Genomic DNA, 26,138 nt, shown 5'->3' with positions numbered 1-26,138 from the left:
CATCCAGCTCCCCAGGACACTGATACAAGACTATCCTGTCTCCAGCCCATGCAAACCAGGCAGAGCTTGCATGCGCCACACCAGCCCCCATCCTGGTCCCAAACTGCACGGCCCGCGCTTCTCCGGAGGCTGCCGCAGCTCTGGCTCTCTTCGTCCCCTTTGGTCTCCCACCCAAGCGGTAACCGGGCGCCACCCTGCTCAGCTTGGCTTGGCAGGCGCCGCTCCCCCGCCCACCCCAAAGGCGTCGCCACAGCCCTGTGGGCACCCTGCCCTCACTTAAGATGGTGCCGGGCGCCGGAAGTGGGCGTGCGGCCGGGCCGGGCGGGAGCGGGGGGGGGGGGGCACGTGTTGCCGGGTGAGCATGGCGAGGTGCGGGCGGCTCCGTTCGGGCGCCGCCGCCAAGCTGAAGCGGTGGCGGAAGGGCCACAGCAGCGACTGCAACCCCGAGACCCGCCGGCACCGCCTGGCCGCGCGCAGCCGCTTCTGCAGCCGGCCCGCGGGTGAGGAGCTGGGGCCGGGGCTCAGCCGGGGCCTGGGCCTGGGCCTAGCGGTCGGGGGCTGGCGGGGGTCAGGGTCAGGGGCTGGCAGGGGTCGGGGGCTGGCAGGGGTCAGGGATGGGGGGCTATCGGGGGTCGGGGACTGGCGGGGGTCAGGGTCAGGGTCTGGCAGGGGTCAGAGGCAGGCAGGGGTCGGGTTGGGGGTCTGACAGGGGTCGGGGGCTGGCGGGGGTCTGGCAGGGGTCGGGGTGGGGGGCTGACAGGGGTCGGGGGCTGGCAGGGGTCAGGGGTGGGGGGCTATCGGGGGTCGGGGACTGGCGGGGGTCAGGGGCTGGCAGAGATCAGGGGCTGGCAGGGGTCGGGGTGGGGGTCTGACAGGGGTCGGGGGCTGGCAGGGGTCAGGGGTGGGGGGCTATCGGGGGTCAGGGGCTGGCAGAGGTCAGGGGCTGGCAGGGGTCGGGGTGGGGGTCTGACAGGGGTCGGGGGCTGGCAGGGGTCAGGGATGGGGGGCTATCGGGGGTCAGGGGCTGGCAGAGGTCAGGGGCTGGCAGGGGTCGGGGTGGGGGTCTGACAGGGGTCGGGGGCTGGCAGGGGTCGGGGGCTGGCAGGGGTCGGGGGCTGGCAGCAGTCAGGGTGGAGGGCTGGTGGGGGTCGGGCGCTGGCAGCAATCAGGGGCTGGGGGGGGGGTCAGGGTTTGGGGGCTGGCTGGGGTGCGGGGACGGGGCTGGACCTGTTTGCAAGCTGGGGATGGGAAGGCCGAGCATGAGGCAAGGGGTCTGTGTGGGGTGGGTGGGGGTCGGAGCCCTGCTGAGGGAGCCCGGCTCTTTGGGGTGGGCAGCTCCTTTGCTGATCTGTAGCAGCTCCTGGCATTGCCTGAGCCTTCCTGGGCTTGAGGTGATCCTCTGGCTGGAGGTGGGACTGGGCTGGCACTGGGAGGTGCAGGGGTGGGCTGGCTGCGGAGCACCCCATCTGCTTGCCTCAGCTGGTGGGTGCTGGGGCATGGTGTGAGGGGGTGAGGTCCTCAGTCTTCCTCTGCACAGCCAGAGCCTGGCTGGTGCCTTAGGATGAGACCTTGGGTCTCAGGCTTCTGAGATCCTGTGGGTTGGGGCAGGCCCTAGCGCCAGGACTGGAGAAGGAGAGCAGAGAGTTGCTCATGTGCCAAGCTCCTGCCCTGGGAGGCAAAGAGAAAGCACAGAACTAGGAGGAAAATCATCTGTACAAAAGAACAAGATTTACCCTTGTTACCTTCACCATAACACTGCATGTGCAGGCTTGGAGTGGCAACATGCATCTCGTGCTCCCTGTGTAGGCATGAGGAACATCCTACAACAATATCTGTCACCCTGCCTAGAGCCTAGTGCAAGGCCCCAGCTGGAGCCACCAGGAGCTGCTGCAAGGCAGAAGACATAGCTTCTCAGCAAAGTAACTTCGTAATGTCCCAGCAGCTTTGGGACAGAAATGATTTGGGCTTCCAAAGGCATAAGGCTGTGGCTGTAAATGCTGCGGTGACACCTGGTGCAGAGAGTGAGCGTCAGGAACAGGATACTGACTCCTGTTCTGCGAACCGCACAGCCAGGGCTCCTGGCTGAAGATGGGTGGAGCAGGGTATGAGGAACATCTTGCCATTAAAGCCTTGGCACGCTGAGATGTGTTTGTGAGAGTCTAATGCTCTCCTCTGTTAGAGGAGATGGCTGGACTGTGTTCTGATTTGTTGTCACAGCGATAGGAGCTCTCTTGAGTTACTGCTCTGTCTCCTCTTTTCAGCGTGGAAGCAGCAGTCGCGTCCCACATGCTGGAGATAGCTCCAGCAAGGTTTATCTGGCTGGGAGGGCAGAAGAGGTGGAGTACATAGAGATTTCCAGGCTGTGTGTTAGAACAAGGCTGGCACAACGTGACTTAGCTGAGCATGCCTGTTTGTCTCTGGCAGAGAAAAGCAACTTGACAGTGGATGCGGTGAAGCTGCACAATGAGCTGCAGTCAGGGTCCTTGCACGTGGAGCAGACGAGTGACAGCGCTCAGCTCCGCATGGAGGAGGAGGATGATGGAGAGGCTGCCACGGAGAAGTCCTCTGGCACCTTCCTGAGTGGACTGAGCGACTGCACCAATGTCACCTTCAGCAAGGTGCAGCGGTTCTGGGAGTCCAACTCTGCTGCTCACAAAGAGGTACTGGGAGGAGCAGGGCTGTGTGTGGGGATGGCCCACCGGACAGTCGGGCTCTACTGCAGCCCGTTAGGCCAAGAGGACTGACCTGCTCCTCTTGCTGCTCACCTAGATCTGTGCTGTGCTAGCAGCTGTGACGGAGGTGATCCGCTCACAGGGGGGCAAGGAGAGCGAGACGGAGTACTTTGCTGCCCTGGTGAGTGACTGTCATGGCAAGGCGGCATGGAGGGAGTCGCTGTGGGCAGCCCAGATGTGCATGTGGTGACCTGTGCACTTGGGAGGGTTGGTGGTGGAAGGTGCTGTGCTCATATCTGAAAGGCCCTCAGTGTCCTTCACCAGCAGAGATGCTGCTGGGCTGCTCCTGGCGCTCTGCTTGCTGGGCTTTGCTGGCTGCTGCGGTGGGGCTGGGGGGGGGCTGGCCTGGATGCGAACCCTCATGTTCTTTCTCACTCCTCCTCTGTTTCCAGATGACCACACTGGAGGCAGTGGAGTCTCCCGAGTCGCTGGCTGCTGTTGCCTACCTGCTCAACCTGGTCCTAAAGCGGTAAGTCCCCAGTAGGGGGGAAGGGAAAGATGCCCAGGCCCCTGGCCCTGTTTTGGGAAAGAGGCTGGCACGGTCTCCCCACTTCCTGTTTGGGGGAAGGACTGGACCCTGGCAGGCTGCATATGTGCTTCCCTGTGTGACTGCTGCCACTGCCTGGTCCGTGTCCCACTGATGCTCCCCCCCGCAGCGTCCCAAGCCCTGTGCTCATGAAAAAGTTCTCGGACACCTCCAAAGCCTTCATGGGTATCCTGTCCTCACAGGCCTGCAGTGGCTCCACCTCTGCCCTCCGATGGGTGAGTAGACACAGGGGCAGCCAGCAGTGTCAGCTCTGTGGCGTCCTGGTGCCTGTGAGGCTAGGGACAAGTCACTCTCTGGGGTCAGGAGGCTGAGTGCTGGAGTTCAGCCAGCTGCTATGGGGTGGTGACTGGGTTCTCTGCTTGGGCCTGTTGCAATTCTGGGGGTCAGGGGTCCTTTAGGGTTATGCTAATGTCCGTGCTGCTATCCCCTCACAGGTCCTTTCCTGCCTGGCCACGCTGCTGCGGAAGCAGGACCTGGCAGTTTGGAGCTACCCCGTCACCCTCCAGGTCTATCATGGCTTGCTCAGCTTCTGCGTCCATGCCAAGCCCAAGGTGAGTCTCCAGTGGCCCAATCTGCGTAGGGGAGGGATGACATTGCCTCTGGGCTCAGTTCTGGGGCTGGCTGTGCTCCTGGGGCCTGTGGTTCCCATACATCTGCATGTTCCCTCCCACAGGTTCGAAAGGCAGCTCAGCACGGGGTATGCTGCGTCCTGAAGGGCAGCGAGTTCATGTTTGGCGACACGGCTCCTGCGCATCACCCTGCAGCTCCATCCACCGCCAAGTTCTGCGTGCGGGAGATTGAGAAAGCTGGAGGTACGGGGCACTGGAGCAAGGGGTCTTGCAGCTGCAGAGAGGTGTGGAGGACCCTGTGGCCGTGCAGGAACGGGGACGTAAAGGCTCCTGGGGACAGGGCAGTGTGCAGGACCCCAGATCGCTGTGAGAGGGGCTCCCAGTGCTGGGGAGGATGTAGAATCATGCTGAGGCACCAGAGGTGTTTTGCAGGGCTCTCGCCCATCTTTTCATTGCTCTGCCCTTCCAAAAAGCTTAGTGAGGAGATTCAGTGCACCCCAGGTCTGTGGGGTCAGCTCCAGGTCTGTCACGGGCTTTGCCTTGGGCAGAGCTGTTGCTGCAGGGTGCTGTGAGCTCAGGCACTGCTCTGCTCCCCCAGGCACCAAAGAGGCCACGACCACCCTGCACGTTCTGACCCTACTGCGGGACCTGCTGCCCTGCTTCCCTGCAGCCATGGTGAAGACCTGCTGCGAGACCTTGCTCAGAGTCATGACCCTCAGCCACGTGGTGAGTGACCCTGTGCCCAGCACGAAGCCATGCAGGGAAGGCAGAGGGCAGGCCCTGTCCCAGCGCTGTTGACCGTGCCCTGTAAGGGCTCCGGTACCTTGGCTGCTGGCTGGGCAGTCGCGCGGCCTGTAAATACAGGAACCAAATGCAGAGGAGCCCATGGGGCAGCTGATGTCTGCCGGCCTGTCTGGCATCAGAGGGAGGCCACGGCTAGATGAGGCAGTCACAGCGGGACCAAGCTCTCCCATGGGGCTGAGTCAGGTCAAGCTTGTGGGGATAGGGGTGCAGAATGGGCAAAGGAGCTATCATCTGTCCCAGAGCCTCCCATCCTGACCCCATGTCTTTTTTCAGCTGGTGACGGCGTGCGCCATGCAGGCCTTCTACAGCCTCTTTGGTGCCCAGGCCAGCCCAGCCTGCCTGCCAGCCGAGCTCAACGCCCAGATCATCACAGTGAGTGCAGGGTGCCGGAGCGGGGAGGGATGGGGCTGGTGTGGCCATTGCACACACCCACCCTCTGCTTTCCCAGGCCCTGTACGACTACGTGCCCAGTGTGAACGATCTGCAGCCCCTGGTGACCTGGCTGTCCACCATGGAGAGGGCGCACTTCAACCTGAGCAGGTACGGGCACAAGCTGCTGCTGGGCAGGGGGCAGAGGCAGAGCAGGGCTGGCTGCATGTCTCACTGGCCTGGACTCTCTCCTCTAGGCTGCAGAAGGACCTGTGCTGGGCTCATCTGCCCCGTCTCTTCTCTACCACCATGAACTGCTTCCTGTCCCCACACTCCCAGGTGGTGTCAACTGCAGCACAGACCCTTGAGGTACCATGCACAGTCACCTCTCCCAGCTTGGCTGCTCTGGGGGGGGGGGGGGGGGTCAGTTGCTCTTGTCCTTGCTGGAGGCCAGGTTGGTGCCTTCATCTAGGGTTTTGAGGCTCGCCTGTGGGCAGTGGGCTCCTCTGTGCTTGAACCTGCCCCTCTTTGCCTGCCAGGCACTCTCCTGGGGGATCCAGAGTCCACTGCTAACCCCCCTTTCCTTGGCTACTGTTGCAGAACCTCCTGAGTGAGTGTGTTGCTCCTCACATGGGTGACTTGGGCACCGTCTCTGCATCTGCCCCAGCCCCTGCCTCTTACCTTTGCAAGATGTTCAGGTGAGGAGCAGTGGGGTGTGGGAGAGGCTCTCCCTGCGGGCCCAGGTGATCCCTGATCGCTGCTGGCAGGCTCTGGTTGGCACAGGCATCGTCAGTGCCAGCGTGACCCTCTCCCCTCTTTCCTCGCTAGGGCAGTGGAGGATGGCCTGACATACCGTTTTCATGCAGCATGGGCTGATGTGCTGCAGGTACTGGAGATTTTCTTTGAGGCATGTGGGAAGCAGTGCCATCCCATCATGAAGAAGGTGAGTGAGGCTGGGAGGTATAGAGGTAACGATCATCTGAGGGGCTGAGCTCAAGGTGTCCTCGGCATGGAGCAGAGTTGGATGGGCTGGCTGCTCTGCTGTTTGGGCTGCGCTACCTGCTCTGGCTGCAGAGTGGGGCTGTCCCCATGCCTGACATCCTGCTCGGGCACGGGGAGGGAGTGTGTGGCCCTAGGACTCGGCATGCAGTCTGCAAGGAGATGCAGAGGGCAGCTGGCATCCCTGGGCGAGAATAGAAAGTGACGTGCTCAACCCCTCTGTACCTCCACTGCAACTGTCCTGCGCTGTCCCCGCAGTGTCTCCAGTCCCTGTGTGATCTACGTCTCTCCCCACACTTCCCTTACACTGCTGAGCTGGACCAGGCAGTGGGGGCCGCTGTGAGCGCCATGGGTCCTGAGGTGCTGCTGCAAGCCGTGCCCCTGGAGATAGACGGCAAGGAGTGAGTATAGCCCTGGGCAGCGCTCTTGCCACGGGGGAGTAGGTCCCTCTGCCAGCTCCTGGTAGCGGAGGACACTTGTCTCCAGCTGAGAAACCATTTTCTCCTTAGCTGCCAGGATTTGGCAGTACCCTTTGCACCTGCCCAGAATGGGCACCTTCTGCAGAACAGGGAACTTGGGAGTCCTGGCTGCCTGCTCTCCTCCAGCTGCTGAAAGCTGCCCTGAGCAAACCGTGCCTCCCCATCCCAGAGACTATGATCCTTTCCAGCTTCCTTGCTTGGCCCTGGCCTGCAGCTGCACTACATCGGCAATGGATGGCCCTGGCCAAAGGTCCAGTCTCCTGTGCTTGGGGAGGAGTGAGAGCAGGGCAAGTGTGTGTGACACCTCCCCAGCCCTCTCCCAGCCTCAGGCTGCTTTCTGCTTAGAGCTCCCTGAGCAGAAAGGGCATCTGCACTTTCTCTGATACCTCCATGAGCCACTGCAAATGACTGGTATGTGCAGCATCCTTGGCAGGGTGCTATCCTTTCCACTTCCTTTCCTTCTTACCTGTTCCATTTCCTCCTAGTTCTTGTACTGGGAGATGACCAACCATCAATTCCTATCTGTCATGCTGGCAATTTTGCAGCCATTGTCATGTTCTTGTTCAGTCCCTGTGCTGTGCTGGAGACGTTTGACTCGGCTGAGCCTCCCTGTCCCCAGCTTTGGCTGATAGGTGAAGGTGTCCCTTGCCCCAGCAGGGCTGTGCCCAAGGGCTGATGCTGGCAGCACCCTGTGCTCCTTTCACCTGTGCGTTCCCTCCCCAGGGAGACGCTGGATTTCCCCCGCAGCTGGCTCCTGCCCGTGCTGCGAGATTACGTGCAGGACACGCGGCTCGGCTTCTTCACCAGCTACTTTCTGCCCTTGGCAGCGACCCTGAAAAGCAGAGGTGAGGAGGGGTGGTGTGGCAGGGGCCCCAAAGGGTGCAGCCCTGGGCTCCTGGGAGCCCCGGTGTGCTTTCTGGGACCTCCCTTCCTTGGGGCAGGCAGGACTTAGCCGCCTCTGCTCTGCTCATGCCTCTGCTCTGCCCTTTCTTTCTGCAGCCCTGGAGCTTGCCCAGGCTGGGAAGAGCCTGGAGTCAAAGATCTATGACACGCTGCAGTGGCAGGTAACAAGGGGTGCCAGGACTGCTGCCCTGGGGTGTCGGTGGTGCCCTGAAAGGGGAGGGTGCTGGTGGCCGACTTCCTCCTTTGATTTTCAGGTCTGGACCCTGCTGCCTGGCTTCTGCATCGGCCCCACAGATGTGGTGGTAGCCTTCAAGGGGCTGGCTCGCACCCTGGGCATGGCCATCAGCGAGCGCCCGGACCTCCGTCCCACCGTGTGCCAGGCCTTGCGCACCCTCATCCATAAGGGCTGCGAGACAGGTTAGGGGGAGATGTTGGCAGCATGGTGGGGGGGGGCACCTGGCCAGGGTGGGATACCCGGTAGGTAGGTGGTCCCTGTCCTCTGCAGTGACCTGGTGTCGGGAATATCAGGTGTGACACACTGATTCACACAGCTTGTTGTCCTCTCCCTAGATGCAGAGCGGGCAGAAGTGGGTCGCTTTGCCAAGAATTTCCTGCCCATCCTCTTCAACGTGTACAGCCAGCCTGAGGAGGATGGCGGCAGCAGTGCGCAGCGCCGCTCCGTGCTGGACACTGTCCGGGCTTACCTGACCGTCACAGAGCCACAGGTGAGGGGGGCCTGGAGAAAGGGAGGTGGCTGTGCTGGTCAGGCCAAAATGTCCTGGCCAGACCCAGCCTGATGGGGCTGGTGGGCTCATGATTGGGAAGAGAGTAAGAAACAAGCTGGGCAGAGGGCAGCTTGCTGCAGAGCCCAGCACAGGAGTAGGGCGGTGGACACCAGGGAAGCAAGACCAAAGTCAGGGTACCCATCATTGTGCAGATGGGAGCTGTGCTGCAGAGCTCCCAGCCTGAGTGTGCGTGGAGGCAGGAGGGGGAGCCCCACTGACCGTGTGTCCATCCTGCAGATGGTGTGCGGGTTCCTGCAGAAAGCCAGTGAGAAGCTGACCAGCCCTGAAAGCTCAGAGTTTGCCAGGTAACACCCGGGGACAGAGGTAATGGGTAAAGCTGCTGGCTTCCTCCAGCCAGGCAGCACTAGGGCACTTGTACTGTCCCACGGGGGAAGTGCTGCTATCCTGCATCAAAGCAGGCTCAGCCAGAGTCCCAGCTTTGTAGGAGAAGGTTAGCGACCTGCTAATCCTCTCTCTGCTGCAGACTCTCCATCCTGGACCTGATCGTGGCAATGGCACCCTATGCTGACGAGCAGTCCCTGGGCTCCCTGTATCACACCATCCGGCCTTCCCTCCAGGTGAGTCAGCTCCCAGCCCCCGCAGGTGCAAGGGGAGCAGCAGGGCACCTTCCCCCCAAAGGAGGGAGATGGTGGGTTATGCTCCTCCAGCCCACATACAAACCAGGTAGCAGGACAGGATGAGGCTGCGGGCACACAAGGCTGGTCTAGACCATGTTGCGTGCATCTGGCCTGCTAGAGAAGCAGGATGGGGCTGTATCTGTGCCCACTGGGGCCTGCTTGCTGCCAGCTTGGAGCCGTGCTGCTGTCAGGCTGAGCAGGTGCTGCAGGACAGGTCTCTGCTGGGTGGTATAGGGCGCTACAGCGGTCCCTAAGGACACTGCTGAGGGTCTGCCCTGATGAACACGGTATGATGGTCGTTCCTGCAGAGCAAGGAGCGCAGCATGCAGAAGAAAGCATACCGTGTGCTGGAGGAGGTGTGTGCCGCCCCCCATGCTCCCTGCCAGGCCTTCATCCACTCACACCTGGAGGATCTCCAGACAACGCTGCTGGACTCGCTCAAGAGCGCAGCGTCTCCAGCCAAGAGGGTGAGAACAAGGGCTGCTGGGGCAGAACTCAGCTACTTTGAGGAGGGGACGGGGAGGGCTGTGCGAGCAGCTTGGTGTGTGCCCCTAACAGTGCTGGGCAATTTCTCTCCCCAGCCCCGGCTGAAGTGCCTGTTCCACATCGTGAAGCAGCTTTCAGCAGAGCATGAGCCCTTTGTCACCGCCCTGGTCCCAGAGGTGAGCATGTGGCATGTGCTGGGAGAGCCTAGCCGGTTCTGGCCACTGGAGCAGCAGGGGGGTTTTGACGTGCATCTGTGCCTCCAGGTGATCCTGTGCACCAAGGAGGTGTCAGTGGGGGCCCGCAAGAATGCCTACCTGCTGCTGGTGGAGATGGGGCATGCCTTCGTCCGCTTTGGGCCCACCCCGCCAGGTGAGTGTTGCCACAGCTCCTGGCAGCTCTGCAACCCCTGCTCTGCTTGCTTGGCCCTGGGGGAAGCTGGACCCATGCCCAGCACCCCTTCTGCATGCAGAGAGCAGAGCCCTGTTGCTACAGGCTGGTTGCTGGGCATGGAGAAAAGCACCTGCCTGCTGAGATGGGCCAGAAAGGCCACTGGGCATGGGAAGAGCAAGGCCCTGAGTTGTGCCTCTCTTGCAGAGGCCATGCAGCGGTTCCTGCTCCTGGTCTACGCGGGGCTGACGGGCTCGGTCACCATGATCAGCTGCACGGTGCTGGCGCTGACCCGCCTGTTCTTCGAGTTCAAAGGTGAGCCCGGGCAGGAGGGCCGGAGTGCTTGGACAGCGCTGTCCCACAGCACGGGGCTCACTGAGAGCTGGCCACGCTGTGGGGACTAGCCCTTTCCTGTGCTGGGCGCCAGAGCTCTGGCCTGAGCCCAGTGCTGCTGGCGGGGCCAGTGCAGGCTCTTTTAGGTCTGCCGAGGAGGGCACTGTCCCAGGCAGTGGGACAAGGTGGGTGTTGGGAGGAGGCTGGCAGCTGGCACTGGCTGAGCCCTGCTGTGGTTGCAGATCACATGGGGCTGAGTGTGGTGGAGCAGCTCCTGCAGAACGTGTGCCTGCTGCTGGGCTCCCGCACACGGGACGTGGTGAAGGCTGCCCTGGGCTTCCTCAAGGTTGTGCTGCTGCTAGTCGACGCCAAACTGCTCACCAAGCACGTCCAGACGATGGTGAGACCCCAGCGCAGACACCCAGAGGGGGGTGGCAGAGCAGAGCTAGGGCTGCCTTGAGGCTGGCGTTCCCAGGAGCATCCCCAGCTGCACCCTGCTTCTGCCTGGGAGTTGAAGGCCCGACCCTGATCCCAGTGGCTGAGAAAGCAGTGAGGAAGCCCTTCTCCTCCATGCTGGCATAGATCTGCTGGAACCTCCCCATGACCCAGCTCTGCCATCAGGGAGTCGACCCCGTGCCTGGCACAGCAGTGGGTACTGACAGAGTAGTACTCAGCAGCGGGATGCTGAGCTGGTGGAGTGAGCAAGGTCAAGAAGACTGTGGAGGGGTAGGGTGGGAGATTGGATGCTCTGGGCAGGGGTGCTCTGATCTTGAGGGCTTCTCTGTCCTGGCAGCTGGAGGCTGTGGGGAACCTTTCGGACGACATGAGACGTCACTTCCGCATGAAGCTGCGCAACCTCTTCACCAAGTTCATTCGCAAGTTTGGGTGAGCTGGGCATGCTGGAGGGGCTGTGGGCCACCCCTTGACTTGTTGGACCAGCACTGGAGGCAGTGAGGGAGCTCCCTGAGAAGTGGTATGGGAGGAGGTGGTGCTGTCCCTCCTTTGGCGGAGGCTTGGGTGGTGATTGCTCTCTTTGCCCAACTCAGCTTCGAGCTGGTGCAGGATCTGTTGCCAGCCGAGTACCACAAGGTGCTGGTGAACATCCGCAAGGCTGAAGCCCGGAGTCGCAAGCAGCGTGCCCTGAGGCAGGAAGCAGCGGACGCAGATGAAGAAGAGGCACCACTGCAGCCCAGAGGAGACAGGTAAAGATGAACCAGAGCAGCCCTGCCAGAGGGCCTCATGCTGGATCCACTCAGCTGATGCCTCTAGAGATACTGGGGGCATCTCTGGAGCGGGGCTTCCCGTGTGCTGGGAGGCAGGCTGGGCACTGAGGCTGGAGTCTGCACTTCTGAGCTTGTTCTGTTTCCATCATTCTACATCTTGCCCAGCATCGAGGAGATCCTGGCTGACTCGGAGGAGGAGGAAGAAGAGGAGGAGCGCCAGGGCAAGGAGTGGAAGAAGAAATCATGGCAGAGGGGCCAGGCCTGGCTGAAAGAAGGGGAAGAGGATGAGCCCCTCAACTTCCTGGACCCCAATGTCTCCCAGCGGGTGCTAGGTAAGGAGCAGGGCCTCGCATGCAGCTGGGATGGGAGCTGGCATAATGCACTGGGACCTTGGGGTACAACCCCCCCGGCAGGTGGGCTTTGCCCCAGCGCCTGACCTGTCTCTCTCTGCGCAGCCACCAAGCCAGGCACTAAGCGGTCCAGAGGAGTGAGCCATGACTTCCAGGTGTCTGAGGATGGGCGCCTGATCATCCAAGAAGAGGAAGAGGAGGTGGACAATGATGAAGCCAAAGGTACTGCCTGGGCTGGCAGGTGGTCACACTAGACTTGCTCTGGTTCTCTGTCTGGTCGTCTTCCTGCCCACCGGCACATGGGAGCTTGGAGGAAGGTGGTGAAGGTGGCAGGGGTTGGTGTGGCCTTGTGTTACAGGGTGCAAGGCCTGGCCAGGGCTGTTGGCACCCAGGGGAGACAGCCTCCACCACCACTGGGAGGGTGCTGGAGGGGACACAGCCATCTGTGCTGTGGAATATCCACTTGGTAGAGGCATCCTGCTCCTGGCAGTCTGCTCCAGAGGCTGGCACAGCACAGGAGCACACCTGTACCCGCATCCTGCACTGACCCAGCTGTCTTGTGCCGTAGGAGCAGATGAGGAGATGGCAGATGTGCTGCAAGAAGTGGGCCTTCGCAGTGTGAGTATGGGGCTTGTGATCTGGAGGGGATGATGGGGTGGGCTTGGCTGGGCTGCGCCCCTGTCTGTGCTGCAGCAGATGCATTTCTGACTGAGAGGCCAGTGGGGACACCGGGCAAGCAGTAGCTGCTTGGAGAAGATGAGGATGGCCTGGGTCAGAGGACTTGCACAGGGAGCCTGGAAGGCCTTGGGTCCCTATGGGAGGAGGAGGCAGAAAGCTCTTTTGCCTGGTGGAGATCGCAGGTCTGTGGGAGGGCAGGACAGTAAGGACAAGCCAGTTGCAGGGTCCCCTCTTCCTCTTTCTGCAGAAAAAAAGCCAGAAGCGTCGATTCAGAGAGGAACCAGATGATGAGGAGACAGAGTCTGGAGCCTACCCTCAGTACAGAGGTAATTCTGTCTGTGCCTGGTCTGTGGCTCTCCACGGAGCCAGAACCATGTACCGTTACTGCTGGGCTGCTGCAAGGTGGCTGGAGTCGAGGTTTTTGCTTTTGTGTGAAATTGTCCCACTTCTGTGCTTCTCTTCTCTCCTCGCACTTAAGAGTTGGAGGCAAACAAGGGAGCAGCTCCCCTAGCCCTGGTTCCCTCTTGTGTAAGAGCTGGGAAGGGGGAGCCTGGCCCTGGCCCTGAGACCCCTTCCTGAAACACACATTCCCTCTTTTCCAGCTGGAGGCTCTGGGATCCACCGGCAGCTGGGCAAGGAGCCAGCTTTTGGTGCAGAGTACAGATCCAAGGTGAGGGCCCCAGGGGGTCGCAGGGCTTTGGAGAGGGGTGCCTTGGGCTCTGCTGGGGCAGGAACTCCCATCAGGGATGCCCTGGCAGGGCAGACGCAAGGTTGCTGTTGGCCTGGGGGGACAGGAAGCGCTAGCTCTTTGCTGGGGTTCGGCCCAGCGCTGCTGAGGCTGGGGGGTATCGGCTCCGAGGGGAGTTGCCAGACGCTTGGTTCGCGTGAATGTTTCTAGCTCATCTTGTCCTTGCCGTTGTCCTGCCCTCGCTGTGCCCAGTGCCTGCTCGCAGCAGGTGTCTGGTGCTGCATCACAGGGTGGGAAATCTGGCCCTAAAGGCCTTGGCCTCAGTTGGCGTTGGCAGTGCACCAGAGCCTGCATGCCAGGGTTGCCCCAGAACGGGTGCAGGCGTTTCCTTTTGTGCTGCGTCTTCTCCCATGCTGGTATCTCCCACAGAAAGGCAAAGGTGATGTGAAGAAGAAGGGCCAGCTGGACCCATACGCCTACATCCCCCTGAACAGGGCCAAGCTCAACAGAAGGTAGGTGGAGCTGGGAAGGGCACAGGGTGGGGAACAGGGCCGAAACCAGGGTTCAATCCTGGCTCTGCTTTGTTACGGTTGCCTGGGGGTCTGGAACCTCTCCACTGGCCTCTATGCTGCCCCTTGCAGAGCTTGGAGCAAGCCTCTGCGTTAGCCGGCGGAAGAGCTGGCTGTGCCCAGTGCCTGTGCTAACCAAGCCTTGTTCCTTCCTCCCCCTAGGAAGCAGGCAAAAATGCAGGGTCAGTTCAAGGGCCTGATGAAGGGGGCCCAGCGAGGGGCCCAGGCTGGCCGTAGGAACCGTCTGAAGGACCGTCGTCCCTGAGGAGCCTTGGACGCTGTCTGCATCTGCCTGAGGAGTGACAGCACCCAGTCACATCTGGGCACCAGGGGACAGAGTCTTGTGTGGGGACGAGTGGGGAACTCCTCTGCAGGAGGTGGCGTGTGCCTGCTTGAGCCTCCTGGGAAAGCCACCCCATTGCATTACGGGCTCGTGGCCTAAGCCCTGTCCTCCCGCGCTGGGAGGAAGGCAGCAGGTTGCCTGACACTGTGCCCCAGTGACCCTGTTTGGTATGTGCGTGAGAGCAAGTGGTGTGTAATGAATTCTCTGCAGTGATAAATACCCACTGTTCCTACCCAGCCTCGATTCCTCCTGTCTTTCCTGTAGGAGCTGTACGCTCTGCCAACTCTTTCTTGTTGGCTGAACTACTGCAACCTCACTGTGCTGCCCGTTCTCTTACCAGAAAAGCTGAGACAGGCCCTTTCCTCTGCTCTGACCACCTCTCACCAACTGGACCTGACCAGCACAAGCAGTCCTGGATGTTTAGCTGCCCTGATGTTTCAGGTTGACCTGAGCATCCATTTTTACCCTGTTACGGCTGGTGTTGGCCAAAGGGCCCTGGAGAAAACAAGGATGGAGCTGAGGACAGTGGATACGCTACAGCTCTGGGATGCGGGTCCTGTGGCAAATGGCTCACACTGTGAAGAGCATGTATTTATGAACGTATCTGGCTTTCCTTTTTTCTTCTGTATTAAAAAGCTTGTAGTCCTTTGTCATTTCCTATCGTGGTAGCTTACATGCTGGAACTATAATGCTTCACGATCTCATCATAAGCTAAACGGATTGTGATTGTTCAGCCTCTTACTGCAGGCTTCTTCCTGGAGGTTGCAAATCCAGTTTTGTGGCTCCTTTTTGTGCTTTTTTTGTTTCTCAAGATCCTTTTAAGAGCCTGGGTGTGGAGGAGGAGCTCTTGTGCTACTACTGTTGCTTGTGCCTTGCCAGGAGCGCTCTCTCCTTCCTGCTTCTCCACCCAGGGATCTCACTGGACCTCTGCATGCAGGGTTGTGTGGAAGTGCTGCTGCTCTAATCCTGCCACCTATTCACTGTTGCTGACCTGAAGGGTCCCATTCCCCCAGTTTTGGAACTTGCTTTGCGTTTCTTATTCCTACCTGGAAATACGGTGTATGGGTCCAGTCCTGGCTATCCTGTGGGGCAGCCTGTGTTACTGCCCCCAAACTTCTTTAGTGGTGCACCAGTCTTTACAGTCTTGGCAGCGAAGATTTTCATTATCTGACCTATGCTTAAGTGTTGCATATTAGCTGGTCAAGAACATAGGACAATTTTATTGACAAAACTCATAGGCTGTTATAGCCTAGATGTACTCAAATCCTCCTCCCACAAGGGAAGAAAGCCTCAAGCCAAGGAGGAAAAGTTGTACTCTAGGGAGGAGGAAAAAATAAAAAAAGAAAACCCAGACATCCTGGAGATGGAAAGGCTCTTCCTGTCTCCCTGTGCCAAGGTCCACTCTCCTGCCATGTCCTTCCCTGCCTGCAGAGCTCTGTGATGCTGATTAAAAACAGAGCTGGGGAAGCAAGGACCCGTCCTGACAGGAGCGGAAGGGACCGCAGCCCTGGCAGCCTCCAGCAAAGCCTCCTCACCGTGCTCAGCTCTGTATGACACACTCATGAAATCTCAGGATGGGGTGGGGGGGGGCAGACAGCAGTCACCTTCCTGCAAGCCTGGAGGCCTGAAGGAGAGACAGCCCACAGCCAGAGAAAGGACCAGTAGCTGAAACTCCTGCTCCAAAGCTGTGGTGTGTCATCTGTGAGGGCCGACTATGGCTGCACAGATAGCGGTGGCTGGTGTTTCTGCGTGCCCCAAAGTGCCATTGCATGAAATCCAGATAAACGACAGCCAGGAGCAATGGGACTGAGCCAACCCTGTGGGGGAAGGTGTCCTGCCCAGAAAATGCCCGCTCAGACCATTACACCAGGGTCTGTGTTGGCCAACACCTGTAATACGTGGCTCCAGGCCCCTCAGAGCTACCTGTCTTGCTCTTTTCTATCTCTTTCTTCCTTGGAGACGGGGACTGCAGACGGCTGTAGCTAATTCATTTAGAACCTCCAGATTATTCACTGTATTGTTCTTCATTTGCATGTTGTCGCTTAAATTAGCGGTGCCTGCCTGGAACAGAGGAGTTTCATTCGCGCGGAGGATGGCGTTCGCCTGAGCTGGTGTCCGGAGAACAGCTTCTTCTGCAACAACACCTTGTTAGTCAGCTAATTAATCATGTAACGCAACAGCAACCCAGGGAGGGGCCGTCCTCGGGACGTGGCCCCGAGTCCAGCCCGCTCCCAGGCCCAGCCGCCCCCGGCAGGGAGCAGAGCTGCCGGCCCGGCTCCCGCTGGAGCCCAGCAGCGGAGGGTGACGGCACCTCTCGCAGGGGCTGGGCACCCATGTTTTGTGGATACCCCCAGAGAAGCCCGAAGCGGGGGGGGAGGGGGGGCTGTGTGGGGTCTCTCATGGGGCAGGAACGGGGGGCATCCCGGCAGCAGATGCAGGTGGGCCGAGAGCTCCTTTTCCATGCAGCATGGTTAAACCACAGAACTGCTTTGTTTCATGCTAAAATGCTTGGCGGTGAGATAACTTAAGCCTGGAGGTTTAAAATGCCAAGGGACAGCTGAAGCTGAAATCCAGTCAATTAAAAAAAAAGTCAGTTTAATTTCTAGTCCCCTCAGTGCTCTGATCTGCAGTTTCCCTTTTTGTTCCTAAAAAGGGTTGTTTTTTTTTTCTCTCCTTTTCCTGGTTGCTGCCTGAAAGCCTTGTGCAAACCGCAGTGGAGCGAGTGTGCCAGGGCAGAGGGCCACTGGCCCAGGGCAAGGTCGGTACTTCCACACACAAGGGAAGAAACCAAGAAACAAACCTGCTTCTGACGGTTTATATTTAAATATAACTTAAGTTTAAATTAATTTTCACCGACTGCGCGTTTTGGGGAGGGGGAAGCCTGCTCAGAGGGGCCGGGGCCGCGAGGAGGGGGAGACGAGCCCGCGTGGAGGCAGGCGGGCGGGCGGCGAGGGACGCCGGCCGGGCGCCGTCCCGTCCGGGCCCGCGCAGGCCCCCGGCCACGGCGGCCTACAACTCCCGGCATGCTGAGCGCGGCGGCGGCGGGCGGCCGTTTCCCTCCAACCGCCGTGCGCGCGGATCGGCCGTTGCCCGTTCGAACGGGCCAATGGCGGCGGGGCGGCGCCGGCTGCAGCCAATGGTGAGCGGAGGGCCGGTAGGGGCGGGGCCTAGGGGGAGTGGTGCGGCGGGCCAATGGGGAGGCGGGGCGGCAGGTATGAGATGGCGGCGGGAGCGCGGGCGCCTGGGGAGCGACGCGGTGGCAGGTAGGAACAACGGCGCCGCCGCCTCCCCCCCCCCCCCCCCCAAACCGGGCACCGGCGCCCTCTTCCCCCCGGCCCGTCCCCCCAAGTTCCTTGGCGGCAGCAGTGGCCGCTCGCTGCCCGGCCCTCGCCTGTCCCACGGCGCTGCACTGCAGGCGCCGCACGCTGCGTGCGCCGTCCCGGCGGCAGCGGGTCGCCGGCAGGCGGGCGCCCCGCAGGCCGGTCTCTCTCCCTCGGCCCGCCCATTGCGGCGCTTCCCCTGCGGCGCCAGGATCTCGCCCCCCCCCCCCAGCCCCGGGGTTGCTGCAGCTCGGGGGCCCCGCGGTGCCGGTGTTTCTGCCCGCCCGTCCCGCCCCGGCGCTGCGCACCCCGAGCGTGTCCCTGCTGCACTGGCACCCCCCCCCCCGCCCCGGGAACGGACCGTGCCGTGCCCCCAGGTACCTCACTGGTCCTGCGGGGCAGGTTCGGGGGTGATCAGGCTGGGTCCCTGTGTGAACCCCCGGGCGGGTTTGCTGCGCTTGGGCTCCGTCACCCCAGGACCTCGGTGCTGCGGTCCCCCCGTCCCCGTGGGGTCAGCCTGAGCAGCTGGGCAGCGCTTCCCGCAGCGTCCCTGCAGTGCGTTGCAGGGGGCACAGACCTCCCTGTCCCGGAAAGCCGTGCTCCAAACCACCTACCGTGGGCCGGAAGGCTGTCCTCATAGGGAAGCGTGTCCCTGCATTGAAGTCAGCAAAGGTGAAAGCCTCCCTTGCAGCTCTGCTCCTGCTCTGATGCAGTCACTCGCTGCCTGCAGAGGCACAGGACGTGCTGTGGCTAGGCTGGCTCATTTCTCCTGCAGCCGCAAACTGCGACATAGTACTGAGTGCTTGGCAGTTGCACGGTTTGGTAGGGTGATGGCACTATATAGACTTGTTTCACAGCTAAGCCTTTTTCTCCCTTGCTTTGTCTGCTCTGCACACATTACTCTGAATTTCCAAATACAGGTACCCTGTAAGGTCAGCATGATTCACCTTTGTCACATATTTTAATATGCCTAACTATTTTGTAATGGCTGCCAGTAAAATAGTGGCAAATGTATAAGCATGTCACTGGAACAATATTCTGGGATGACTGCCGAAAGGCTGTAGCATCTCGCCCCCCAGAATGTGCGGTGAGGTGCTGCAGACTGAGTTTTCCTTGGCTGGTAATTCGTGTGGACTCATGAAATAAATGGTCTGAAGGGTGATGCCTTGTGCCTGACCTGACTCACAGCGGTGCTGTCCTGTTCTCTGTGGAGCAGGACCCATATCTGATGGCACTTGCTCATCACGTGGGGGACCTGCTATGGACCCCCAGAATGGGGGCCAAGCATTGCTCTGATAGGAGGGAAGCGTTCTGCTCAGTGCAGCACACTCGAGCAGGGAGCACCTAAAATGCTGTACCTGGTAGAGGGTAAGCGCACTTTGTGGAGGTGATGCTTGGGGTGCTCCTTGGTGTAAAGCATTTTAAATGTGTCCTGGATCAGTATGAATGATTGAATTTCTTTGCTGTGCAATGACAGTTGCCTTTAGGATGCAATCCTCCAGCTCTATCTACCCTCTCACAAGCAACTGTGTTAAAGCAAAGCCTGAAGTACAAGGTTTTTACTCCAGCACTTTGTCACGCACAGATACTGCTAGCGACTTCATCTCTTAGTTTACAGGTCTACCACTGCAAAGTATTTTTAGAAAAAAGAAAAAGAAAAAAAGCTACAACCTTTTTCTTTCACCCCATCTCCTCTCATCTGGAGAGAGGCACAAGTTAGCTAGTAAAGCTCACGTGCTTTGCGTGTGGTCTTACAATGTGCTGACTTAGAGATTGAAAGCTGGTTGTCTCAACCTCCTTACCAAATGTTACTGAACATGACAGAAGATGATTTGTGCAGATGTCTCTTCTATTTGTGGTGACTCTAACCTCTGCCTGGCTCTTCATGACTGAGAGCAATGATTGCGGTGTGCCTGAGTGCTCATTTCCAAAAAAGGAACATCTGTCTGTTTGAATGCATTTGATATTTGAGTCAAGCAGTGCCTAAGCGCTTTGCCAGGCACTCAGCATTCGTGTTGGCCATCTCATATGGCAATGGTGAGATAAGTGGAAGAGAAGGAGCTGTGGGCCTGGAAAGCAGGATGCACTAGAAAAAAGCATCTTGCTAAAACGCCTGGAAAAGTGTCACTGAACAACTGGACAAGAAGAGTTTACATCTTAAATAGGCGATGAAAGGAGACATAAATGCCATCTCTATTTTACTACAAATAGAAATATGTTCACTGCAAACATGACTTAGTGGCAAAAAGTCAAAGTGCCTTGCTAGGGTTACACAGGAAAACTCGTTGATTTTTTGAAGTAAAGCCAAGTCTGAACAGATGGCTACTTTTCTCAGAAGACAGCCTGAAGCATGGGATGATCTTATTCAACTATTCCCTTCTCCACAGCTCTCAAAAATCTCTGAAACCTAGACTTGCATTTAATCCTCTGCTCTGTCCAGCCCTGTCAGGCGTGCATCCAGACTTGAACACAAGGCTAGCTTGCATTTGCAGTATCTTTGTATGTCTGCATGTAACGCTCCCTCTTGTTCCCATCCAGGGCCTGGATGGACTTGGACAACAGGATCCTTGTTCTGCTACGCTTCAGCGTATTGTCTGTTTGCATGAAGGGGGAGCATTGCTTGCCCACATGTCCCAAAGCAGTGTCTGGGTCTCATTGCCAGCCTGGTCATTGCCTTGTTGCAGCGTGCACATTTACATACATATGAAAATGTCACTAGGCTTCGTTAATGCTGCTTTAAAGGTGCCTGGGCACTCAGTTCAGTTTGAAACTAAAACTCCCTTGTGCTGGAGTCAGCTCTGGAAATCAAATTCCTTGGCCCCAAAAGCAATAGTCTTCAGTACATGGTAGTTTAGTAAGTCGTGCAAACAGAAGGGAGGGAGAAGGGGCAACATGGAAATGATGGCTAATGTTTAATGGTCGCCCTGAAGTCAAGCTCCTCATGGAAACAGTGTCCCTCTGTAAACTGCATCAGGCTTCTGGTGCGTGGAGTTTGGTCACAGCTGAGGCCTTGTGTGTTACACTTACTGTTTTCAGAGTTAGCTCTTTCTGTAGATTCCTTCAGGGTTTTCACTTGCTGCCTGGCCACAGCCAAGGAAAGGGAGCCAAGGCCCTTCCTCTTGCATGTGCTCTTTTGCATTCAGGCATGGTCCTTCTGTGTTGCTTTTGTGTAGAAGTAGCAGGCTTTTACCAAACTTGTGCTATTACTCTGTGGACTGATTTTGGGTCATGCAGTCCCAAGTTGCAGGTGTTTTGGAGTCAACATGGGGGGGAAAAAATCGGAAGAATAGCAGCTCCCTGTGATAAATTTGGCCCATGACTTGTTTCAAAGATTTGCAGGTCTAGGGTTGTTCCCTGGCCTCTCTTGCTGGTAATTCATTACACTGTTACAAGAATGACAATAGTGACAACCTCCGACAAGAGGCTGGGTCCTTTTCTCTGAGGTGTGAAAGCCTTGCTCCCTGGCTCATGGCCTTTCTCACCTCTAGCCTAGGTAATTGCAATTAAACTATCTAGAGTTCTCTTATAAAAATTCTTCGGAAACTGTAGATAGTGGAGAATGTGATAAGCCACTTAAATAATTGCCTGCCGGCTGGCTCATGAGAACTTAATTTGTTTGCTTTTGGCCTATAAATCTCTAATAATTTGGAATCCAGCCAAAACATCCTTTCTTCTGGAGTAGTAATGTGACAGCTCTGATTTTCAGAGGCAGGAAGTTCTCAAGGGACCCGGCATTAGTTTCTCTTATTCTTTTGCTGGAGTTCAGACTTGATGTTGAAATGTAGCTTTGTGGTTTGGGAGTTCCATATGGGCATTCTTGCAGCCCTGCTTGCGAGCTGTCACAGAGCAGCAGATAAGCATGCTATGGCTGGTCATGCCTTGGAGAGCGGGAAGCCTTTCAAAGAACGTTCTTCATAAACTCCCACTGGTGCCTGAAGTTCTCCTCTCGCACACATGTCACTCCATTCTCCTGCGTGGGCTCCAGATCAGCACATAAATTTGCAGCGCTCCCTGGGCTCTGCAGAGAAATCGGATGAATCCATACAGAGATGGTTTGGTGGGATGGGAAAACTGAAGCAGTTTCTAGTCTGTATGGGAGTGTTGCATAAAGTGACAGTACAGGTTATTTGCGTATGAACTCCGGTGTCTCTACACAAGGTTCCAGTTTGTGACACTGCAGACTGCCCAAGTCCTCTTCAAAAGCACTAGGACCGCCCCCCCCCCCCCCCCCTTCTGTTCCGTTGCACCCAAGCATGTTTGGTGAGTTAATTGGGCTGCTTCATGTGCCTCTATGGTATTGCGTGCTGTGCTGCTCTGCGGCTGGCCTAGCCTGTTATCTGTGTGCCTTGGCAGCTGTCACCAGCCTATTTAAATGCTGGCATGTATCCAGGTGTGTCTCACTGCAATCCCAGCTTGTGAAAGTTTACACATCTGGAACATGGGATGTGGCCTCTGACATACTCAATGGTGTCTGCAGAGGATTTCTGATGAGAAGGGATTTGATATGCTCTCATCCTTAGCAAACATCACCACAATATGAAATATATTTGCAAATATGAGGCTTGCCTGTTGCACTCCCAGAGCTAAGGAGTTCCTTTGTGGAATTGCTAAGGAGTAAGTTCAGTGGAATTACAGAAGTGTAACAAACAAAAACAAGAGCTGTCACTTCCTGAGTACCTTTATTCTCAGTATTTGCCAGGCTGTGACCACAAAATCTTACCAAGCAGCGCTATTGGGAGCTGACTGTAGATCCTGACCCTAGGTCTTGGTATCCCGCTGGCAAAGGAAGCACAGCACCAGTCAAAATGCGAGTCCCACAGCACGTTACGCTGAAATCGCAGCGCTCTGCCCAAGGACTGACAGTTGGCTATGGGATGGGATTCCTGAACTTGTTCTCGGCGTAAGTTGGTACTACTGATGTTGAGTGATTATCCTTCTGTGGAAGGGCTGGGTGAACGTATCCTTCCTTCCTAGCTGGGTTTTCTGAGTTCCCACAACTAGGCAGGTAATACCGTGATTAAAACGGTAGTGAGTACAAAAAGGTTTATTTTCCTGAAATATCAACTAAGAGTGGACTAGCCATGCTAGCTCCCTTGCAAGTGAGCCTCAGAGTTAGGTCTTATCGTGATAGCGCGTATCTTTATTATGTTGTCTGTGTTTCTATATGCCTCATTTTGCAAATGTATTTAGCTATCTTAAATTTTCTAATTTGCGCTGAGCGTGATGCAGTTGGCTAGTTGGGGCTACAGAGGCATTTCTGAATTGACAAATGGTGTTCCAGCAAACTGTCTAATGCATAAGAGATAAAGGCACCTGTTATCAACAGGTATGACATGCTAGAAAGGGATCTGTTTGTGTGCACGGCAACATTATCCTGCACGCATCCATATGAGCTCAGACTAATTGCTACAAAAGCTTGTTAATTTTGCTGTGTTGTTTTTGTGTGATTACTTCTGGCATCAAAAATTGAGCAAACCTGGTTGTTTTGGGGCTGCTCTTTATAGATGGTAATTCTGTTCTGCCTGGGTACCAGCTGGGAGCTACGAGACTGAGAAGTAGCAGCACAGCGTATCTTTGTCCACATCTCTCTGAAATTAGCTTTCCTCTACCTTTTAAGGATGCCCTGAGGCCCTTCTCCTGCAGTGTAAGCGTGACTGAATCAGAGGTGCATGCAGTGCTTTCTGAATGTCAGAGGCTGAGGAGGTAAAGGCAGGACAGGACCGTACTTTTACTGACTCCCGGTACACCCAAAACTGGGAAGTGAAAAAATTAAAGACATTGCAAAATAGAGAAGAGTAGGGGAATGGCTATTATTGTGGGCTCACAGTACCTATCCTGTATTACTGCAGTATGAGAGCCTGAGTGCCCCTGTAGGCAGCTGTTCTCAGTCTTGGCACACTTTGGGGATGTAGCAGACGCATGTGGACCTTGCAGTTCACCCAGCTAAGGATCAAAAAGGCTAAAAACGGGAAGAAATTTTCCTACTTGGGATAAGAATGAAGTTGAAGAAAGGTCGGCTGGCAAGGGTTCATAGGCACGCATTCAGTAACGGATTTTGGATTTATTTAAAAAAAAAAAAAAGTTAGGGACCACAGGAAGAGGAGAAATCCTTGTAGTTTGTTAGTCTGACTTCACAGTCAAAGATTGTAGTGGGTAATTCTGCAAGGCACATGGAGAAAAGGCCTAAATGTCTATCCTAGATGTGGAGCACAGCATTCAAGGTTGATACCCTGTGATGCCAAGCGATTTAAAAAAAAAAAAAATGCAGAACTATGGTTCAGTTATTCACAAAGCAAGTTGTGGAAAAAAGACCTAGCATGATTATACAACTGGAGCCGGGAAAACCACACTGATACAGCTTCTGCATGGAGAAATCTGCCACCTAAGTGGCTGCAGGGGTTTCTTGGGTTGTGACAGTTTCACCCTTCTGTCGGTCACGATGTGGCTGCACAGCCCCTGGTCCTGTTGCTGTGGTTCTGCCTGGCCTCCTCTGGTTCCCAGGGCACTGCTGGCCAGATGCTGCTCTCGGCCTGTTGTCTCTGCCTCCCCGGCAGCTCCTGGCCAGAGCCTGGAGCTCAGCTCTTGCTTCCTCAGCCCTGCATCCCAGCCGTCTCTGTCTGCCTGATAGCTTTCAAACCAGCTCCTTTGTGCTTAGTCCCATGTTGCCCCTCACACAGATGCTGGATTTCTTCTAAATGTCTGCAGTGTGACCTGATTATTTTTCTTGTCCTTCCTTGCCCTCCTTTTTAATAGTGTCTATAGAAAAGCTGATGGAGTTCAGTTATATCTGTCATGCTGACTGATAGTGCTGCCTCTTCTCTTGGGATTCCTCCTCTTTTCTGTCCCTCCAACATTCATTTCAGATTTAGCTATCAGCCCTCTAAAGACAGGGCATTGCCTTTGTTCTGTGTTTGTACAGCATGGAGCACAGCGGAGTCCCCAGCTGTGACTGAGGTTCCCAATGCGACAGTGATAAAAGTGAATAGATTGGTAATGAGAAGAGACAGCTGCTGCCATCTAAAAAGAGTCAGTCTTGGTGCTGATTTCAATGAAATCAGGATCGGATCTAAGGCTACTTTTCCACTGCTGCTGCTTATAGAGATTTACCTTAAAATAAAGCCAGTTACTTACAAACTTTGAACAATGCTGGAGTGTTGTTTTTTATTTAATGCGGTTAGACTGTGTTACTCTGATGTTAAGGCAGAAGTAGGAGTTTGCAAATTCTTAATGTAAGATTACTGGGATTCTGACTATAGCAGTGTTTCTGCATTCTTACAGAGATGAGAATAGGGGGTCTGAGCCATCACATGTCATGGGATCGTCTAGAGCTGTATTGATTACGCTGGGAACGAGATATGGCAAAGAGCACTGCAGTGAACATGCAGTTCCTCCCTAAGATGCCTTTTAGTTCTTTTCCTACCTGCAGCACTAGAAGGCCTCTGGATGCTCTTCTGTTGTGGTGATGGCTGATTTAAGTACTGTTTTGTTGACTTCAAAATATTCCAGTGGATTTTGTTAAAAATATCACAAAAGAATTCACTCAGGTCGAATTTGGGAAAGTTTATGCTGAAATGCAAATTTCTTGATGTTTTACATACATCAAGCTGTCTTGCTACTGCAGTTTTGTTTGTCACTAGTAGCGTGTTGCATTTTCAGTTTGTTCTGAACACACGCTTTTTCCCCCTTTGTCTTCCCAAATAAGTCTGTCTCCAGATTCACACCATAGGCATGATATAGCTGATATTGCTTAGGTCTCCTTTGTTTCCTTTGCTGAGATAGAATTTGACTTCATAGATTATAGCAGTGACTTCAATATCCAACTGATCTGATGTACAAAAGATGGCCGAGTGTTATGTTAGTTCCAGGTTGTCCACCGCAGGCTGCCATCACAGAACAGCAGCTTTCTTCCCCAGCTTGTCCCTGTGTTAATTGTATATTACTATTGTTCCCATAGCCAAAAGGCTGAATCGCTCCAAGTTAGCTGTTTAAATGTGAGGAAAGAGCAATTAAAAAGGGAGTATTTTCTATTATCCCTTACTTGTACCAAGTCTAGAAATGCTGGTTTAAGGATTGCCAATCCACTGTGCTGTGCACTGTGTACTCATAGCAAAAGCACTTGCTCTGCCCCTAAAGACCTTATGAGTATAACCCTAGGCAAAAATTACTGGATGTTTTTCTTAACGTTTTTCAGAGGCAAATCAGTCATCCTGTGAAGAGTTACTGTGCTAAATCTGAGGACTGAATGTGATCTTTGTTACGCCGTCTTACAAGAATGTCAGTCTGAAGTACGGTTCTCAGAGCAGCGTTAACTGTGAAGTCAGTTCTAATGTTTCTACAGTCCATTCCCATTAGCCTCCTTATAAATCTTTTTTTTTTCTTTTTAATCTAGGAAATAATTTGTCTTCTAGTCCTTTTGTACTTAAAATGGTTTCACATAATTCCACTATGGTCTTTCATCTCTTGGCAAAATCTGGGATGGCTCCTATCTGGCTCTGGAATACTGTCTTCAGACATCCTCATTAATTGATTCCTTACTCTGGCACAGTATAGGAAATGATACTGTTTCTCCCTCCCTGGGGAAATATGTGCCTGCATGCATCCGTCTCGTCTTCCTTTGTGCTTACCCAGGCAAAGAATCTCTTACATTCGGTGTTCTTTAGCAGGGTCTGCTTATCGCTCTGCTCCCAATATTTGGTAGTAGCCTGGCTGTTTCTCACATTCTAAAGATTTTGTTAACATAGAAGGAGATTTTCTTCCATTATCTGTCTTATTTTCAAAAGCTCTTTAATCCTTTTACTCCTGTATGGTAAGGCTCTTCTACTGTGGTGTGACTGAAGTATTAGCCTTTTAGTGACAACATATGAAGTGCACAAAGCAGCACTGGAGCTGAATTTTGCCCACTGAATTAGCTAAATCAGGCTGCTCGGAAATCTGTA

At 55.8% G+C, this 26,138-nt stretch overlaps 2 protein-coding genes across 3 annotated transcripts in view; both read left to right on the top strand.

Annotated features, from left to right (window-relative positions):
* The first annotated feature begins 314 nt into the window (after positions 1-314).
* RRP12 (ribosomal RNA processing 12 homolog) lies at positions 315-14,540 on the top strand. Its single transcript, XM_068949889.1, has 34 exons — positions 315-500; positions 2,425-2,660; positions 2,770-2,853; positions 3,125-3,201; positions 3,389-3,494; positions 3,714-3,830; positions 3,953-4,091; positions 4,447-4,574; positions 4,926-5,024; positions 5,101-5,192; positions 5,279-5,390; positions 5,622-5,719; positions 5,850-5,964; positions 6,279-6,421; positions 7,223-7,344; positions 7,499-7,563; positions 7,657-7,819; positions 7,973-8,127; positions 8,425-8,492; positions 8,672-8,765; positions 9,134-9,292; positions 9,407-9,487; positions 9,575-9,680; positions 9,906-10,013; positions 10,274-10,431; positions 10,825-10,916; positions 11,078-11,233; positions 11,420-11,586; positions 11,710-11,826; positions 12,173-12,222; positions 12,530-12,608; positions 12,885-12,952; positions 13,400-13,482; positions 13,702-14,540. Exons 1-34 carry the CDS (start codon positions 362-364, stop codon positions 13,802-13,804), a joined length of 3,879 nt encoding a protein of 1,292 aa, XP_068805990.1. The 5' UTR covers positions 315-361; the 3' UTR covers positions 13,805-14,540.
* A 2,526-nt stretch (positions 14,541-17,066) lies between these two features.
* The window catches only part of ARHGAP19 (Rho GTPase activating protein 19), a 28,323-nt gene continuing 19,251 nt past the window's right edge, over positions 17,067-26,138 (top strand). The window contains exon 1 of one of the 2 annotated variants that reach the window (XM_068949890.1): positions 17,067-17,145. In XM_068949890.1, coding sequence (XP_068805991.1) covers positions 17,075-17,145 — 71 coding nt within the window. In that variant the 5' untranslated portion in view covers positions 17,067-17,074. The remainder of the gene's footprint in view (positions 17,146-26,138) is intronic. The other variant, XM_068949891.1, reaches the window with a different exon arrangement.

Source organism: Struthio camelus, chromosome 7, assembly GCF_040807025.1.
Source record: "Struthio camelus isolate bStrCam1 chromosome 7, bStrCam1.hap1, whole genome shotgun sequence".
Lineage (NCBI taxonomy): Eukaryota > Metazoa > Chordata > Aves > Struthioniformes > Struthionidae > Struthio > Struthio camelus.
Note: the sequence above shows the minus strand (reverse complement) of the source record. Positions and strands in the feature narration are given on the sequence as shown.